Source organism: Pimephales promelas, chromosome 17 (genome assembly GCF_988280905.1).
Source record: "Pimephales promelas chromosome 17, fPimPro1.hap1.1, whole genome shotgun sequence".
NCBI classification, from domain to species: Eukaryota; Metazoa; Chordata; class Actinopteri; order Cypriniformes; family Leuciscidae; genus Pimephales; species Pimephales promelas.
In genome coordinates this window covers 34,114,478-34,132,347 of record NC_142785.1, presented here as the reverse complement: position 1 = coordinate 34,132,347, position 17,870 = coordinate 34,114,478, and the positions used below count along the sequence as shown (strand labels likewise).

General features: G+C 42.4%; 1 protein-coding gene across 1 annotated transcript in view; it reads left to right on the top strand.

Annotated features, from left to right (window-relative positions):
- The window catches only part of ryr2a (ryanodine receptor 2a (cardiac)), a 77,747-nt gene that overhangs the window by 50,302 nt on the left and 9,575 nt on the right, over window positions 1-17,870 (top strand). Inside the window, exons 64-88 of the mRNA XM_089122450.1 lie at window positions 569-661; window positions 826-996; window positions 1,085-1,144; window positions 1,241-1,375; window positions 2,001-2,113; window positions 2,187-2,283; window positions 3,317-3,423; window positions 3,499-3,550; window positions 3,623-3,673; window positions 3,778-3,877; window positions 3,957-4,036; window positions 5,993-6,069; window positions 6,247-6,320; window positions 7,956-7,973; window positions 9,832-9,912; window positions 10,837-10,925; window positions 11,016-11,144; window positions 11,208-11,312; window positions 11,391-11,472; window positions 12,376-13,682; window positions 15,107-15,180; window positions 15,282-15,426; window positions 15,527-15,613; window positions 16,374-16,598; window positions 17,782-17,870. The exon at window positions 17,782-17,870 is cut by the window's right edge and continues 42 nt beyond it. Coding sequence (XP_088978576.1) covers window positions 569-661; window positions 826-996; window positions 1,085-1,144; window positions 1,241-1,375; window positions 2,001-2,113; window positions 2,187-2,283; window positions 3,317-3,423; window positions 3,499-3,550; window positions 3,623-3,673; window positions 3,778-3,877; window positions 3,957-4,036; window positions 5,993-6,069; window positions 6,247-6,320; window positions 7,956-7,973; window positions 9,832-9,912; window positions 10,837-10,925; window positions 11,016-11,144; window positions 11,208-11,312; window positions 11,391-11,472; window positions 12,376-13,682; window positions 15,107-15,180; window positions 15,282-15,426; window positions 15,527-15,613; window positions 16,374-16,598; window positions 17,782-17,870 — 3,641 coding nt within the window. The remainder of the gene's footprint in view (window positions 1-568; window positions 662-825; window positions 997-1,084; window positions 1,145-1,240; window positions 1,376-2,000; window positions 2,114-2,186; window positions 2,284-3,316; window positions 3,424-3,498; window positions 3,551-3,622; window positions 3,674-3,777; window positions 3,878-3,956; window positions 4,037-5,992; window positions 6,070-6,246; window positions 6,321-7,955; window positions 7,974-9,831; window positions 9,913-10,836; window positions 10,926-11,015; window positions 11,145-11,207; window positions 11,313-11,390; window positions 11,473-12,375; window positions 13,683-15,106; window positions 15,181-15,281; window positions 15,427-15,526; window positions 15,614-16,373; window positions 16,599-17,781) is intronic.

Below are 17,870 nucleotides of genomic sequence, written 5' to 3'. Positions count from 1 at the left end.
AGCCAAAAATCTGAATAAGTTGTGTTTCAAATTTTAGGTTGATATCTCAAAAAATGAGCTTTCAGTGAGATTTTGTTTGGGCGCAGTACCAAACTTTTTCACTAGGGCACAACCAGACTCCATTTCCATATGAAATAATAATTATTATAATTATAAAATAATTGAATGGAGGCTTTCTTTTGAACTCTTGGCATGAAAACAAACAGGTTTCTACCCTTCTTTCATTATTTTTCATGTTCATCACAATTTCAAAATAAAGGTTAGAGTATGAGTATGAAAGTATGAAAGAGTATGAAAATATTCTTGTTGCAAATTGATAAATTACCAAATATGAAACTAGAGATTCTAAGCTTTCAAATGATATATAGTTTGTCAAGATTAGTTTAGATTTAATATAGGATAATACTGTTTTAAAAATGTAATGGATTTGGGCCCACCGGTGGGCCCGTGACACTTAATGCAGATCATCTGTACTCAAGTGAAGTTGAATCTTTGAATCCTTTGGATTGGAAAGCAGGGAACTCTGGGTATCTGACTAACAAGGGTTTGTGTGTTTGTTCCTCTACAGAACTTTAAACGAGAAGAGCAAAACTTTGTGGTTCAGAATGAAATCAACAACATGTCCTTCCTCATAACTGATACCAAATCCAAAATGTCCAAGGTATGACCTCACACACTCACTCACACTCACTCACACACACACATAGTATTGAATGATTGGCATATTAATATATCTTGGTGGTAAGAATATTCTGATATTCTGAAGGTTATCGTGGGATATGATGAGCACAGTGATGTAAATGGTAAAAGCATGAGTGTGTGCAGGGCGGCGTGACGGACCAGGAGAGGAAGAAGATGAAGAAGCGAGGAGATCGATATTCCCTGCAGACGTCTCTGATCGTGGCGGCTCTCAAGCGCTTGCTTCCGGTGGGACTGAACATCTGTGCGCCGGGAGACCAGGAGCTCATCGCCCTCGCCAAGAGCCGCTTCACACAGGTACCGCTAACACACACACACTCCTGCTTTAGTTAGTGAAGTGCAAGAGCCGTCAGTCATGATTCATGAAGTTCAACATGTTTTGCAGAAAGACACGGAGGACGAGGTCCGAGAGATCATACGAAACAATCTCCACCTGCAGGGAAAGGTGAGCCGGCGCTCCGTCTCTTCATCGGTTCTCCGTCTGTTTCTGCATCTCTTCTTCATCAGAGGTGTGTGTGTGTGTGTGTGTGTGTTTCTGCAGCTGGAGGATCCTGCGATCCGTTGGCAGATGGCGCTGTATAAGGACATGCCGAACCGCAGTGAGGACTCGTCCGACCCCGAGAAGACCGTGGATCGAGTGCTGAACATCGCACACGTGCTCTTCCACCTCGACCAGGTCAAACCTCTGCGCCTTTAAATCCATCGAAATGCAAATGAGCTCTCTAATGATTGGCTGATCACAGTGGCAGTTTCTGAATAATGAATAGAGGATTGAAATAGAGTGACGCCACGCTCCCGCGGGAACAGCTGATGAGCGGCGGGATTTAACAGGAGAACGAACGATTATCAGTTTAAACTAAAGCTTGGATTCGATATAGTGCTCCTTACATCGATCCAGGAATCGTGGAGATCAACATGTAGCAGGAATCGTGTTTCTGACATTTATATGAGCCTGATTTCAACACTGGGAAATTATCCTGTGAACGCAAGTTTATATAAATGCAATACAGGTCTAACTCCATGTGATCACTCGTATCGGTGTTGAAATGACGTGTAGTTTTTTGTCAGTGTTCATTTAACCCGTTAGGCGCTTTTCCAAACCTGTTTGGAAAACGTTTGATTTTATCATCTTCATTTCAAAAGGCTATATCTTAAAAGTGATAAAAGATAGAGACTTTCTGTAAATGGGAGAAATATCAAGGATGACCCAAAGTTTATGTTTTCCCATCTAATTTGGGAACTCAAGGCACAGATCATGATGTGTGTAGTGTGTATGATGACGGTGACGTGTGTGTGAGCAGGTGGAACACCCTCAGCGCAGTAAGAAGGCCGTGTGGCACAAGCTTCTGTCCAAGCAGAGGAAGAGAGCCGTCGTGGCCTGTTTCCGGATGGCTCCTCTTTATAACCTGCCCAGGTGAGCATCTCCTGTCCTGCGTCTCTGCTCGCTCCCTCCGACTCCTGAATCACGCCGCCTCTCTGACCCTCAGGCACCGAGCCGTAAACCTGTTCCTCCAGGGCTACGAGAAGTCCTGGATCGAGACGGAGGAACACTACTTCGAGGATAAGCTGATCGAGGACTTGGCCGTATGTAGCAATCTCACACACCATCCGTCCATGTTTTCCCACGGCTTTCGACACTCACAGAAGGAGCTCTCCGTGTTTTCCTTCCTGGCTCATGTGGCGTTTCACACACTTTTGTTTTGGTCCAATGAGGAGCCGGAATCACTTGAACCGAAATGGATCCTTGAATTCATCAGTGTTAAATATGCATGAAAGACCAGTTCCTCATTTCTCTAACTGGTTTCCGTCTCCACACATGTGAAATGTGCTAGCGGTGCAACGGATCACAAAACTCACGGTTTACATTATTTCGTTTTTGAGCCACGGATCGGATACATTTTCAGATCAGCAAAAATAAATAAATAAATATTATGAAGGGGGGAGGGGGGGGGATTATTACCACCTTTGCTTTTCATTTATTACTTAAATCTGACTTGAAGTTCTTTAATACTACAGCAAAAACTACTAGCCTGCCTAACTGATAACGTTCACACATTATTAAAAAGAAGTGAACAGTCAATAATAAAATAATAACAAATACACAAATGACAAGCAGAGATGAAAACTAAATAAGTCTAACAGTGGTATTCAGGAACAGGAATTAATAATTAGGCCTAAATGTAAAATAACAGTATATATAGTTTAATCTTTAGTTAAAGCTGTCTTTGGTTGTTTGTTTTATGAACATTAATGACACAGACGACAGCAGGAATATTAGGCTACTGTCACTTTAAGACCCAATAAACTGACACACATCCGGTCTCTCTCTCAACTGACAGAACACTTGCCGAGACGGTGTTTAGACAGAAGTGTGTGTGTGTGTGTGTGCGCGCTCAAGGGCAAGAATCAGTTCGGTGTGACTCTCGATGTTCGCCTCTTCTTCCACATTTAAAATTGTTGGAATGTGTAAATTGGCAAGACAATGTTCAAATTATAAACTTTCACTCTATGATGGTTAAATTTAGCGGCTAATCCGCGAATCACATGCGTGCCGAACCGTGAGTGCAGTAGATGGACTGGTTGTGTGTTGTGTGTCTGAGACGGTTTGGTGTTTCAGAAACCAGGCGGAGAGGAGCCGTCAGAGGAGGACGAGATGATCAGACACATCGACCCGTTGCACCAGCTCATCCAGCTCTTCAGCAGAACCGCGCTGACCGAGAAATGGTGGGTTTCCTTCCTCATATTAATGTACAGTCCGAACCGCTGTGTTTGCTCACCAACGCCGTCGCTCTGTTGCAGTAAACTAGAGGAGGACCATCTCTACATGGCCTACGCTGACATCATGGCCAAGGTGAGATCTGCTCTGAGGAACACGCCCCATAACTGCTCCTGCTCAGACTAATGTGTGTTTGATCACTCACAGAGCTGCCATGATGAAGAGGAAGAGGATGAGGAGGAGGTCAAGAGTTTTGAGGTGCGTGTCCGCAACACTTTCTGAAGGCCTTGAGCCTCACCATTGTATTGGTAAACATTCTCTCATTGGAGTTGATCTACTGAGTGTGTGTTTGGACTCTGCAGGAGAAGGAGATGGAGAAGCAGAAGCTGCTGTACCAGCAGGCCAGACTCCACGACCGCGGCGCCGCAGAGATGGTTCTGCAGACCATCAGCGCCAGCAAAGGTCAGAAACACACACGACGTCCTCAGCCGGTGTGTGTGTGTGCTGTGATCCGAGCTGATTGGAGTGTGTTTGTGTGCAGGAGAGATGGGGCCGATGGTGGCCTCCACGCTCAAGCTGGGAATCGCCGTACTCAACGGGGGAAACTCCACCGTTCAGCAGGTCAAGAGTTTTAAAGCATTTTCGGGCGATTGCCGGTGTGGGATTTGCCCCGCCCCTCCTCCACCGTGATTGGACGGCAGATGAGCTCAAAACTTTAACGTTTCTCAACTCTCGACGTTCGGGGAAAAAACGTCAAGCGCTCAATGTGAAATATTTCATTTCATTTATTTATTTGTATAGCGCTTCACAATCACTTAAAACACCAAAACACACAGTACAGATAAAAACAAAACATATTAAACGCACAAAACCATAACAAGCTGATGATCAGATAGACGCTCGGCTCCGCTCCCACAGAAACAACACGCTGGCCTCAGGAGGCAATGCAACACGTGACCTAACTAGAGTTTAAACCACAAATCACAACAAGATTATTTCTCTGACCCCATTGGCAGATATGTGTTCCTGTTTTAAGCTCAAATTCATTTTGATCGAAAACAAGATTTAGCTTCTCCAGTAAATGCATCTTGATTTAAAGTCCCCCTGTGGTGTAAATCCAGCGTTTAACCCTTGTGCATCAATTTAAAAAAGTTACACACAGGTAAAAAGAGGACAAAAATGTCCATGTCAAAAAACTGTCATAAAAACGTGACGCTTTGGAGCACAGACTTAAGTTTGGTATCATTTTAAAGAAGACCCTTTGCAGATTATTGCTGAAGTAAAAAAATAATAATAAGTAAATCCAAAAAAAAGTTATATAGGTATAAGTTTATGAAAATTATTTATAAAAAATATTTTATATAAAATAGATATTTTTTTAAATCAGGTTGAACTCAAAACTGCAATAAAATCAAAGCCATAAATCTAAATAGGTTGTGTTCCAAATTTGAGGATGATATCTCAAAAAATGAGCTTTCGGTAACAGTTTGTTTGGGCGTAGTAACATATTTTCCCCATTGGGTGGCAGCAAAACCCCACTGGAGCTCACAGTGATTGGATATGAATTTGCAGTTTTTCTCTCTCAGTATTATAAACACACACATGCGCACACACACACATATTTTTTTATTACACACATACTAACCACACTCTGACATCCATACCAACACACCCACACAAATATTGTTGCATAATTTATCCCGTTGGCTCTATAGTATGCCGAAGCAGAAAACAAGAATAAAGCGATATTTGTTTTATTGGCCAAACTTAAAAAAAATGACACCATCTGATAAAAAATTTCAAAAAATAAAATTTTGAAGCCTTGCCATCAGAATGAAAGCCTCTTAACAAAGATTGCATAATTTTATAGTTAACTGAACCGGGGATTAAAAATGGCCATTTTTAAAAATGGACATTTTTGTCCAAAAGGCGCTGAGAGGGAGTATTTTTTGTACCTAATGCAAAAAATATTTTTTTAAGAAAATGACGGTGAAATAGTAAAATTCCAATAAAAATACACACCTGTGCCATCAAAAAAACAAAACTGAAAATGACAAAAATGTCCATAAGAATGCACAAGGGTTAATGTGGTTTATGTGGTGTTTTTAATACGCTTTAACACACACCATGTGAAAGTTCATACGTCGAGTATTTTCTCGTCACAGGCGACCCTGTAACCACTCAGATCAACGTGTGATGGTCAACCAGTGGATGAGTGAGTGGAGGCGGGGCTCATTTGCATATTAATAAAGGGTTTCGAGTTACAGTCAAGATATTTTAAGGCATGAAGACATTTTTTTCAAGGAAAAACCTTTAAATGTAATTTTGGTGATCAAAGGTGAGTTTACGGGGTGAAATGATCGACTGCAAGAATGTTTATTATTTGTGCTGGAAGACAAGGAGGAAATGCTGAGGGTGAAAATCATATTTTGCAGTGTATCTGCTACCATGGTTTATTTAGTTTGCATTATATAGATACAATAAAAAAGTGGAAAAATCCATTCATATTTATGCAACTTGGTATAAGCTGGACGTGAGCTCTGGTCTGACGTGTGCGGTCCGCTTTGTGTTGTGCAGAAAATGCTGGACTACCTGAAAGACAAGCGAGACGTTGGGTTCTTCCAGAGTCTGGCGGGACTCATGCAGTCATGCAGGTACGACAGAAATATATCAATTTAATAACCACTGATCATAGTCATACTCCAGAGCCAACGACACACACTTCCTCAGATAAGAGACGTGTTTAAATTCTCCACTGTATCCAGATCAGTTCAATAACAATGTCCATGTTGCAAAGTTCATGAGTCATGAAGCGGATGTTTGTGCTCCAGTGTTCTGGATCTGAACGCGTTTGAGAGGCAGAATAAAGCGGAAGGGCTCGGCATGGTGACGGAGGAAGGATCAGGTATGAACACACACACACACACACCTGATTTATGATCAGTAACTGTGATTAGAGCTTGATCTGTGTCATTCTGTCATGTGATATAATGGGTAATTTCTTCACGCATGAAATCGTCACGTTCATTCCACCATTTTTGTGTGTGTTTAGTTGAGTTATTGATTCTAAAAGACAGTAATGCTACTTTTGTGTTGAAGATGTCTCTGTCAAACGGAGTTGATCCTTTTCTTTGTGTTTGTGTACGAGTGTATGATGACGAGGAGTGTTTGATGTGGTCCTCCGACGTTTGTAAGAACTTGAGAAACGAGAGCTACCCCCCAACATGTGCTCACGTCTCCTATATCATGTGACCATTTTAAGTGAACTGAAAATTATTTTCAAACCTCATTTCATTTGAGTCTCAACGCATGAGTTTTATATTCCTTGAGTTCTTTATGTTTGCTGTGTTGTCACATGACTTTTAAAGGGATAGTTCACCCGGAAATGTCATTTACTCCCCGTCACGTCGCTCAAACCAGCAAGAGTTTCTTTCTTCAGTGGATCTTCAGACAGATCTTTACATACTGTGTGTGTGTGTGTGTGTGTGTGTGTGTGTATCAATGTTTCTAAGAGTCTCTTCTGCTCACAGTCTGCTTTCATTTGATCAAAAATACTGTAAAAACAGTGAAATATTATAATAATGTAAATCATCTGTGAATATACAGTAAAGTGTAATTTATCCCTGTGATCAAAGCTGAGTTTATCATCATTACTCCAGTCTTCAGCGTCACATGACCCTTCAGAAATCACTCTAATATGAGGATCTGATGATCAACACACAGTTATGATTATTATCAGTCATATTTTTGTGGAAACTGTCATCTATTTTTTTTCCAAGATTTTTTTTAAGAATAGAAAGTTCAAAAGAACAGCAATAGAATCTTTTTTAACATTATAAATGTCTTTACTGCCACTTTTGATTAATTAAATGCGTCCTTGAAGAATAAAGGGGATTGATTTCTTTAAACAAAACTAAATGTATGACCCCGAAACGTTTGAACGGTTATAAATATATGTGAGAGAGTGACCGGATTAAAATACGGGGAACACTGGAGTCACTATCGTGTGTGTGTGTGTGTGTGTTTCGAGCTCGACAGGATCATGTTCATGAATATTGTGAATCGGGTTGCTTCATCCTCCACTGATGAGAGAAGCTCCCGCGGGTTTGACTCCAGACGGTTCATGTTGGTCTGCACTATTCCTTTGACCTGCACAAGTGTTTCTCTCTCTTTATTTCTCTGAATTTTGCCTTTGTTTGTCATCTGCCCTCTCTAAGCAGTTCTTTATTCACTCAGGATTGGATTCAATCAGTCAGTTGAGGTGAACACTGCTGGTTATTATTAAACCAGGCGCCGTCGGCCGCTCAGCTTCTGTCTCTGTCTCTCATTGGCCCTCGTGTAACGGTGTGTTCTGATTCTGAAACCGGTCGTCACGCCTGGGTAGACTCATGCTAGTGTGATTGGTCCGAACTGTGCTGATTGAATCCAAAGTCAACAACGACTGACCTTGTGACCTGTATGACCTCTCACTTTTTTCTTTCCTTTTCTTCTTCTTCTTCTTTTCTTTGGGTTAACGTACCTTCGTCTTCCCCTCTCTCAGTCATCACTCATGAGCGTGGTAATTATGCCTTCTGCCGTTTCGCTGTGGTTTCGCTGTGTGTGACCCTGAGCCAACACCTTCCCTCTGCCCCGCGTCACAAGCCCCGCCCCCGCCCGAGCGCTAGCCAATCACGTGCTGGTTTCGTCAGAGACACCGACACTCGCTTTGACCGAGAGATGTTCAGCAATAACGGAAAGCGGTAGTGTTGACATGTTGTAAAGCTAGCTCATATTTAAGAGTGTTTCTGAGCACATTTGAGTTAGTTCAGTTATTTCATTATTCTACACAAGACAGACGTCCTCATGAACAAATGTCGTATCATCACACCTCAAAGTCACCATTCATTCTATGGTGGCTAACTTAGCTAGTAGCTAGCACTTCATAGCTAAAATAAAATGAAGAAATGCTTTGACACTATTGACTTTTTTTGACAGAATTAAATCTTCGATCTAATCTGCTTAGATTGTGATTGTAGAGGAATATCTTTATTATATTGAGAGGGATATTTTATTATTTTAGAGCATTTTTTATTGTTTAAGATGAATAATTTTGTTTTAGAGTAATCTTTTTATGATATTTTCTACTAAAGTCTGGGATAAACAATTAAGCCAGTGGCAGTAGTTGCAGAAACACCCACAGATCGTCTCGGCCTATCAGAAGCAGCCGTGCGTCTCTGTGGGCGGAGCTGTAGTCTGCGAGCTCCTCCCCCTCCTGCTCTCAGTGGCCAGCGGCTGGGTGTTTGGTTAAGAGTGTGTGTCTGAGAGGATGATGATGATGATCTTCCTCGTCCTCACTGAAGCTCTGAGATGTTCGGTCGGTGTGTGTGTGTGTGTGTGCTGTCGTTCCTGCTGTTTCCTCCCCTGTCCTCTTGTGTTTCTGGTCAGGCTGTGTTTGGGATGTGTTCAGAGTGACTGTTTTTATGTTTTCTGGAGATCAGTGTCGTGTGTTCTCTCGTATCATCCATCTGCATTTCAGTTTTACCGCTGGTGGGAGTGATGGACCAGAGGATTTCTCCCCACGCCTCAGACCCCTGTGATCATGATGTGTGCAGTAGCAGTGCTGTGGTTGTGTACCTGCATGCTGCATTCAGAGGAATCTCCTGGTCGCTCCTCACACTGACGCTCAGCTGAAAGTGCGCTTGTCTGAACACGTGAACCGCTTCATCGTTTCATCTCACGTGCTCAAACTGAGCGTTCTGCATAGACAGCAAGACTTTACCATATTTCAGTGATTAATGAATTATAATTAAATTAATAACCAACATTTCTGAGGTTGCGTTATCTGTGAACGACACATGCATTTTTATTTTAGAGCAAAATTTGTATTATTTTACAATATTTTTCAAGTTGCAATGCTAAAAAAAACCACACACAATAATGCCATCTTCCCTTCATCTGATCATGCTGTCTATGTAGGGAGCTCACTAGTCTTGAGTCCCTCAGGTTCTCATCTGAAGGAAAGCTCGAGCACTTTCAGGTTGGCTTGTGAGAAGCACATTTGTGTGTTTCTGGAGGTTATTGTATAGTGTGACCCTGGTGAGAGAGTCTCTTCCTGTAATACTGTGGCAGTCATGTTCCTCATGCTCTCGGTCTGCAGACGTCTCAGGGGTCACACACACGCCGGCAGATCTATAGGGCTCTATACTGAGGGATGCCAGCAGAATACAGTATACACATGATGTACTGTTATCACATGTCATCTTTAGTCCTCTGATGCAAACATGAGGCCGGTTCAGATTCTGCTGTAAATCCTCTGATGCGGCACTAGGGATCTGACCTGTGACCTCTGACCCCAGACGTCTGAGGACCCGAGCTCATACGCGGTCAGTGTGCTCGGCTCTAACGTGTGTGTGTGTGTGTGATTCTGCTGCGCACAGGTGAGAAGGTCATGCAAGACGACGAGTTCACCTGTGACCTGTTCCGCTTCCTCCAGCTGCTGTGTGAGGGACACAACTCAGGTGTGTGTGTGTGTGTGTGTGCTTCACATATGATCATCCTCATGCATCCTCCAGTTTAAAAGGCAACGATATGTTTTCATTTATAAAGACCAAATTATAATACAGGAAAAAGTTAATAATATAAACAATAATTTTACGTTTTTATTATGTTATGCCTGCATAATTTAATAATTTATTTTATTTGATCTATTTCGATTTTTTGGTTTATTTTATGTAAAATGTATTACTTATTTATTTATTTTAATATTATTTATTTAAAATTAAGTTATACTGTTTTATTTGCATTTTAATTTAATGTTTTGTTTATTATTTACATAGATTGTTATTTATTTTAATCAATTATATTTATTTTAATACATTTTCGTTTACAAAATAATTTATTTAAATAATTTCTATTTAAGTCACATTTATTTATTTTAATCAAATGTATTTGTTTATTTCCATAACACTTTGGTTATTTTCTTTTATTTTGTATTTATTTGAATCAAATTTATGTCAATCAAGTTTTATTTATTTAGTTTCTGTTGCACTATGTAATTTACTTAAATCAAATTTGATCAATTTATTTGAATCTGATATATATTAATTATCTGATATAAATAATATGAATTTGATATATATTATTTAAATCATGATTAATGTTTCATTTTAATCAAAAGTTTTATTTTGTTATTTATTTTTATTTAAAACAAATTGGATTTATTTTTCTATCATCAATTTATTAATTTATTTTAATAAATGTTTAATTTTAATCAAAAGTTACAGTTTTTCACTGTTTTTAAACAGACCCCTAGCCCTCAGTTTGAAAACCTCTGCTGTAAACAATAGTGAACATTTGTGATCTTCCGTCCTTCATGCACAGTGTGATGTTGCTTTGCCTTTTAGATAACAGTTAATGACAATGATTGTGTGTCCATACATCAGATTTTCAGAACTACCTGCGGACGCAGACGGGTAACAACACAACGGTCAACATCATCATATCTACGGTGGATTACTTGCTCCGAGTCCAGGTGAGCGCTTCCTTCGAGAACACGTCACACACCTGACGCGCGTGCGCCATGCTAACACACACCTGACGCGCGTGTGCTCTGCGTCCTCAGGAGTCCATCAGTGATTTCTACTGGTTCTATTCTGGGAAAGACGTCATCGATGAACAGGGCCAACGGAATTTCTCCAAAGCAATCAATGTAGCCAAACAAGTCTTCAACACTCTCACAGAGTACATTCAGGTACGTTCGACCTCTTGCTTTCCTCGATTGCGGTCGGGTAATAATAACAGTGTGTGTTCTTAGGGCCCCTGCACAGGGAATCAGCAGAGTCTCGCTCACAGTCGCCTGTGGGACGCGGTTGTTGGTTTCCTGCACGTGTTTGCACATATGCAGATGAAGCTGTCTCAGGTGAACATCTACGCTGATGCTCAATAACCCTTCTTGACTCACAGAACACTAGTTTACTCACTGTGATTTACGCTGCAGGATTCAAGCCAGATCGAGCTGTTGAAGGAGCTCATGGATCTTCAGAAGGATATGGTGGTGATGCTCTTGTCCATGTTGGAGGGTCAGTGCACAATGTTTGATTGAATGATTAGTTAGGAATGTTCAATACCAGGGGTGTGTTTCCCAAATGCATAGTCAGCCAACTATGGTCACAAGTTTTCATCGTTATCAGCAGTTCGACGAGTCGTGTTTCCCAAAGCCATCGTTGCAAGCAGCATCGGAGAGGAGTGTGCGTCTCTAGTGTTCATGTCGTGACTCAATAAATCCTGATCTTGAGCCAAATCAGCAAGCTGACATTCAGTGCAATCTGTGTCCTTTATTTAGAACTCATTAATGTCATTTACGTCTTTTAGTTTGTCGAGAGATTTAAAGTGGAGTTTCTGAAGAGTGCGCATGTGTGAACGAGAACGAGTCTATGAGTGAATCTGGAGATAAAGCAAAATAACTGAGAAAAATAAGAAATATTCTTCAGATGCATGTTCATAACTTCAAGCAAAACATCTAGCATTAATGCGATCTAAAACAGATTAATAACAGCAGTTATTACTCCAACACGTGTGTGACATCATTAACCAACGTGGTTGAACGACCAGTTTCCGAAAATATTGGATTTTTTTCAACGATCCATCGTACTATGGTAGTGAAGCAGCGAGTTACGGCGTTACACTGGAAACACAAACCCAGTTCACTTCCTGTCTCTATGAAGCCCCTCCTTCTGAACAGCACTCTGTGCTCTGATTGGTCGGCTGGAGCAGTGTGTTGTGATTGGTCGAGCGCTTCAAGCCCGCCCCTTTCCTTAACCGCCAGTTTAACACACTACTAACTAACTCACCCAGGCGTGGTCCGAAATATTGTGACGTGTTCGTTATATCGTACTACGACGTTTGAGCAGCGAGCTACGCCGTTGTACGGGAAACACACCCCACTGAGATAATTTATCCTAATCATCTTCCCTTCATTTTAGGAAATGTTGTGAATGGCACCATTGGAAAGCAGATGGTGGACATGTTGGTGGAGTCCTCGAATAACGTGGAGATGATTCTGAAGTTCTTTGACATGTTCCTCAAACTGAAAGATCTGACGTCGTCGGATGCCTTCAAAGAGTACGACCCCGATGGCAAAGGCGTCATCTCCAAGAGGGATTTCCACAAGGCCATGGAGAGCCATAAACATTACACCCAATCCGAGACCGAGTTCCTGCTCTCCTGTGCGGAAACGGACGAGAACGAGCTCTTGGACTATGAAGAGTTCGTGGAACGCTTCCACGAGCCGGCGAAGGACATCGGCTTCAACGTCGCCGTTCTCTTAACCAATCTCTCCGAGCACATGCCTCACGATTCCCGCCTCCAGACCTTCCTAGAGCTGGCCGAGAGCGTGCTGAACTATTTCCAGCCGTACCTGGGCCGAATCGAGATCATGGGCAGCGCTAAGCGCATCGAACGCGTGTACTTCGAGATTAGCGAGTCCAGTCGCACCCAGTGGGAGAAGCCTCAGGTCAAGGAGTCCAAACGCCAGTTCATCTTCGACGTGGTGAACGAAGGTGGTGAGAAGGAGAAAATGGAGCTCTTCGTGAATTTCTGCGAAGACACGATCTTCGAGATGCAGTTAGCGGCGCAGATGTCCGACGCCGCCGAGCGCTTGGCCAGCAAAGAGGACAGCGAGAGAGAGAAACCCGAGGAGGAGAGTCCCGAGATGGGCTTCTTCTCCGTCACCACCGTGCGCACGGCTCTCTTCGCTCTACGGTACAACGTGATGCTCCTGATGAAGCTGCTGTCCATGAAGAGCCTGAAGAAGCAGGTGAAGAAAGCCAAGAAGATGACGGTGAAGGACATGGTGACCACGCTAGTGTCCTTCTATTGGAGGGTTCTGCTGGGTCTGCTGCACTTCGCCTTCAGCGTCGCTCGAGGATTCTTCAGGATCACGTATAACAGTTTCCTCGGAGGGAGTCTGGTGGAGAACGCCAAGACCATGAAGGTGTCGGAGCTCCTGGCCAACATGCCCGACCCGACTCAAGACGACGTGAGGGGCGAGATGGAGGAGGCCGAGAAGAAGCACGTCGAGAAATCCTCACCCGAGGAAGACCTGTCCGATCTGACCGCGGCCACAGGCGACACCGACGTCCTCTCCGATATATTCGGGCTCGATCTGAAGAGAGAGGGAGGCCAGTATAAACTCATGCCCCACAATCCAAACGCCAGCATCACGGATCTGCTCAACACGCCCGTCCCACAGCCACACACACCCTCGCCTGAGCTCCGCAGACGACTCCAGGTAATGCATAAATAAGACATCAACAGATTAAACTGATCCAGGCAACCGTTTTTATGGTGTTCAGTTTTCCCAAGTAAGACGTGTTCCTGGATCAACAGATTTTATTGACCTGCCAAAATGTGTGAGACGTGAGAGAAGATTTGGAAAACGAAACACGAGATTCCACGTCCAAGGAAATATTATTACATTTAAAATGATCGGGTGACCAGATCGCAAAGCATAATACAAAGCCGACAAAGCTTAAATTGATGTGCTCACCTCTTGTTCGTCACGAATCCAAATGTTCCCATGGCTGGAAGGTAATATTTAATTGCTTACCTATTATTTATTTTGTAAACAAAGCTTTGTGCTTCATAATATTCACATTAAACAGCATTCATGTGACCGGTGATGCGGATGTCAAGTTTCCTGGCCCTGGCCTAGTCCTAACCCAACACTAACCCAACCATAACCCAACCCTAACCATAACCCAACCAAACCATAACCATAACCCAACCCTGACCATAAACCAACACTAACCCAACCATAACCCAACCCTAACCATAACCCAACCCTGACCGTAAACCAACCATAACCTAACCATAACCAAACCATAACCCAAACCTGACCATAAACCAACCCTGACCGTAAACCAACCATAACCTAACCATAACCAAACCATAACCCAACCCTGACCATAAACCAACACTAACCCAACCATAACCCAACCCTAACCATAACCCAACCCTGACCGTAAACCAACCATAACCTAACCATAACCAAACCATAACCCAACCCTGACCATAAACCAACACTAACCCAACCATAACCCAACCCTAACCATAACCCAACCCTGACTGTAAATCAACCCTAACCATAACCCAACCAAACCATAACCATTAACCCAACCCTGACCATAAACCAACACTAACCCAACCATAACCCTAACCATAACCCAACTCTGACCATAAATCAACCCTAAACCAACCCTAACCATAACCCAACCAAACCATAACCCAACCCTGACCATAAAGCAACACTAACCCAACCATAACCCAACCATAACCCAACCCTGACCGTAAACTAACCCTAACCATAACCCAACCCTAACCCAAACCATAACCATAACACAAACCTGACCATAACCATAACCCAACCCAACCCTGACCGTAAACTAACCCTAACCCAACCCTAACCATAACCAAACCATAACCATAACCCAACCAAACCATTACCATAACCCAACCAAACCATAACCATAACCCAAACCTGACCATAACCCAACCCAACCATCTGATTGGTTGATTGAAATGTTGTTCCAGAGAGATGTTGATCCAGGAACATGTTGTGCTCGGTGAAATCACAATCACGGTTTGTCACAGATCCGTATCAGTAATGCCATGAATCTGTTGGGTTATTAACTCGTTCGCTGTTGGTTCTGCCAGACAAAGGGCTCTTCATCCTCAACTGACAACAATGAAGTTGTGGAGGAGACCAAATCAGTGCCTGAGAAAGCCGAGTAAGTGTTGCTGACGTGGAAATGTGTTTGTTGAGGCCGACAGTGTTTGTGTCGTCATCATAATATTTGCCATCTGAGTTCTGATTGGTCCTCTGTGTAAGAAGGGAAAACGGTGAGAAAGCCCAGAAGAAGAAGGACGAGGCGGTGAAGCGTAAGGTGAGACTGCACTACTCCAGAGCAGACGAGCCGGATCTGCAGGAGTCCGCCTTCTGGAAGAAGATCATCGCTTACCAACGCAAGCTGCTGGTCAGAGCCCTGCCGTCTCCGTTTCTGTCCCATAATGCCACACCAGAGGAAGTCAGTTGAGCGTGTGCTTTACACAGTGTCTCTGTCTCTTCTCCTGCAGAACTATTTTGCACGAAATTTCTACAACATGAGAATGTTGGCTTTGTTTGTGGCCTTTGCAATCAACTTCATTCTGCTGTTTTACAAGGTAATTCACACTACTTTCGACATTCATCTTCACTAATTATTTCCAGCGTGTGTAATGTTTGTGTATCTGTGTGCGGTGGCATACATATATAAAATACATTATAAAAAATAACTCGTAAGTGTTACTTGAGGGTTTCTTTAGGGGAAACGTCATACATGCTAAGAACTTCCCTTTAAGTGAACGATAAGTGTTGCATACAGGTATAAGGTTTCCAAAACTTCATTTTATGTGTTATACGGATTGAGCAGGTTTGATCAAAGTCTTCTAACGAGACGTGATCGGACACTTTATATGATAAACTAATTTGAATTTTTCTGTTTTTTCACATATAAACACATGAAGCACATCTTATATGGTTATCGGAAGCGTGCAACACGCGCAAGAACAAACCTCAAGCATTTGAGCTTCCGAAACAGCCTAAATCATATGGATTAATCTTATGGATTCTTTCAATAAATGGACAGAAATGATGAGTGAATTTTACAAATATCTTTATTTTTTTATCTAAATATGAATGAAAGTCTTATGGATTTAGACTGACGTGACCGACGTTTCTGTCTCATCCGGTCCTTCCATGTTTGGTAATGCTGTTTTCTGTAAAACTTGTGTTTAACAAATAACGTGTCCATGGCGGCAAAACTCTGAACAGTTTCCCTCACCAAAGAGAACCGTTTATGGGATTAAATCTGAGGGGGGATCACGAGAAAAGCTTCAGGTGTTTCTGCCAGGGCCCTGAGCTTTAGTTTGTTCCCTGCTGAAGGTGTCCACGTCGTCGGCCCTGAGCGAGGGGAAGGAGGTGTTGTTCGGCGGGTCCTCGGACACCAGCGTGCGGTGGAACCCCCTGGACGGCTCCGGCTCTCGGCCCGTCGCTGTGCACTTCGTGCTGGAGGAGAGCAGCGGGTACATGGAGCCCACCCTGCGCATCCTAGCCGTCCTGCACACCGTCATCTCCTTCTTCTGCATCATCGGCTACTACTGCTTAAAGGTGCAGCGGGGGGGTTTGCCGGCATCTAGTGGTGAGGTTGTGAATCGCACTGTCATCTGAGACAGCAAAGAGTAGCCAGTTAAACAATGAGGTTTCTTTTCAAAGATAAATTAAGAAATTAGGTTTACTTGATTATCCATTAAAACGATATGTTATTGTGAATATTATAGTTACTTGTGTCAGTGTTTTATTCGCTGACTTTAGCAGCTTCTTTACACGAAGAACAACGAAGTGACGAAATGTGTGTCTATATGATATTGCATTTCTGTCAACAGATCCTCCTAAATATTACACACTGCACCTTTAAAGGTACGAGACAGCGGATCAGTGCTTCTCCACCGCTTCAGAAAACAGAATTATTTACTCCATGAATGTAAACTAAATCATCATCAAACCTAAATGCTGAAATTGAATTGTTAATTGTTTCTAAATTGATAGTTTCATGCTCACAGCAGCCAATAATACAGCAGGATACATCTGCCACCATATCAGCGACGGCCGATATATGATCATTTATAATGTTATGGATATCGGCCCGATAAGAAGATTTGGCCGATATATTAAAGCTGTTGAATAATCTATTATTTCCTTCATCTGAGTCACTTCAGATCCGCACTGTTTGAATTGCTTGAAATATGATTGAAATCACTTTAATACAGTTCAGTGCAACATTTGCAGGTCATATCGACTGCATAAAATTATAATAAGGACATTATAAGTGTGTGTTTGGACAATTTTGACTTTTAATGATTATGTAATCAGGCTCTCAAATGTATATAAAAATTTGGATTTCGATTTATCGGCCGATATACCGGCTATCAAATATAAAGAATTATGGTTTATCTGTATTGGCCATGTTCATCCCTTCCTAAATCCCTGTGTTTGCAGCAGAATATTGAAGAGTTTGGCAGATGACATGACCAGCACAAACAACACTGGCATAAAGAAGTATTTTAAACGCTGATATCATTCTCCCAAAGCACATTTTAGGTTTCATTAGTTCTAATGAAATCCAGTTACTGAAACAATACACCTGCCAGCTTTACTGATATAACCGATGAAATGCCCTGCAGTGTCGGTCTAATAGGGTTTTAATAAACGCTCCAATTATTATTTGTGAAATGCTTTAATAGAAGCCGGAGCTGTGATGATTGATACGGCTCATATTGTGTTCCTCCTGAAGGTTCCTCTGGTGATCTTCAAGCGGGAGAAGGAGGTGGCCAGAAAGCTGGAGTTTGACGGCCTCTACATCACTGAACAGCCTTCAGAAGA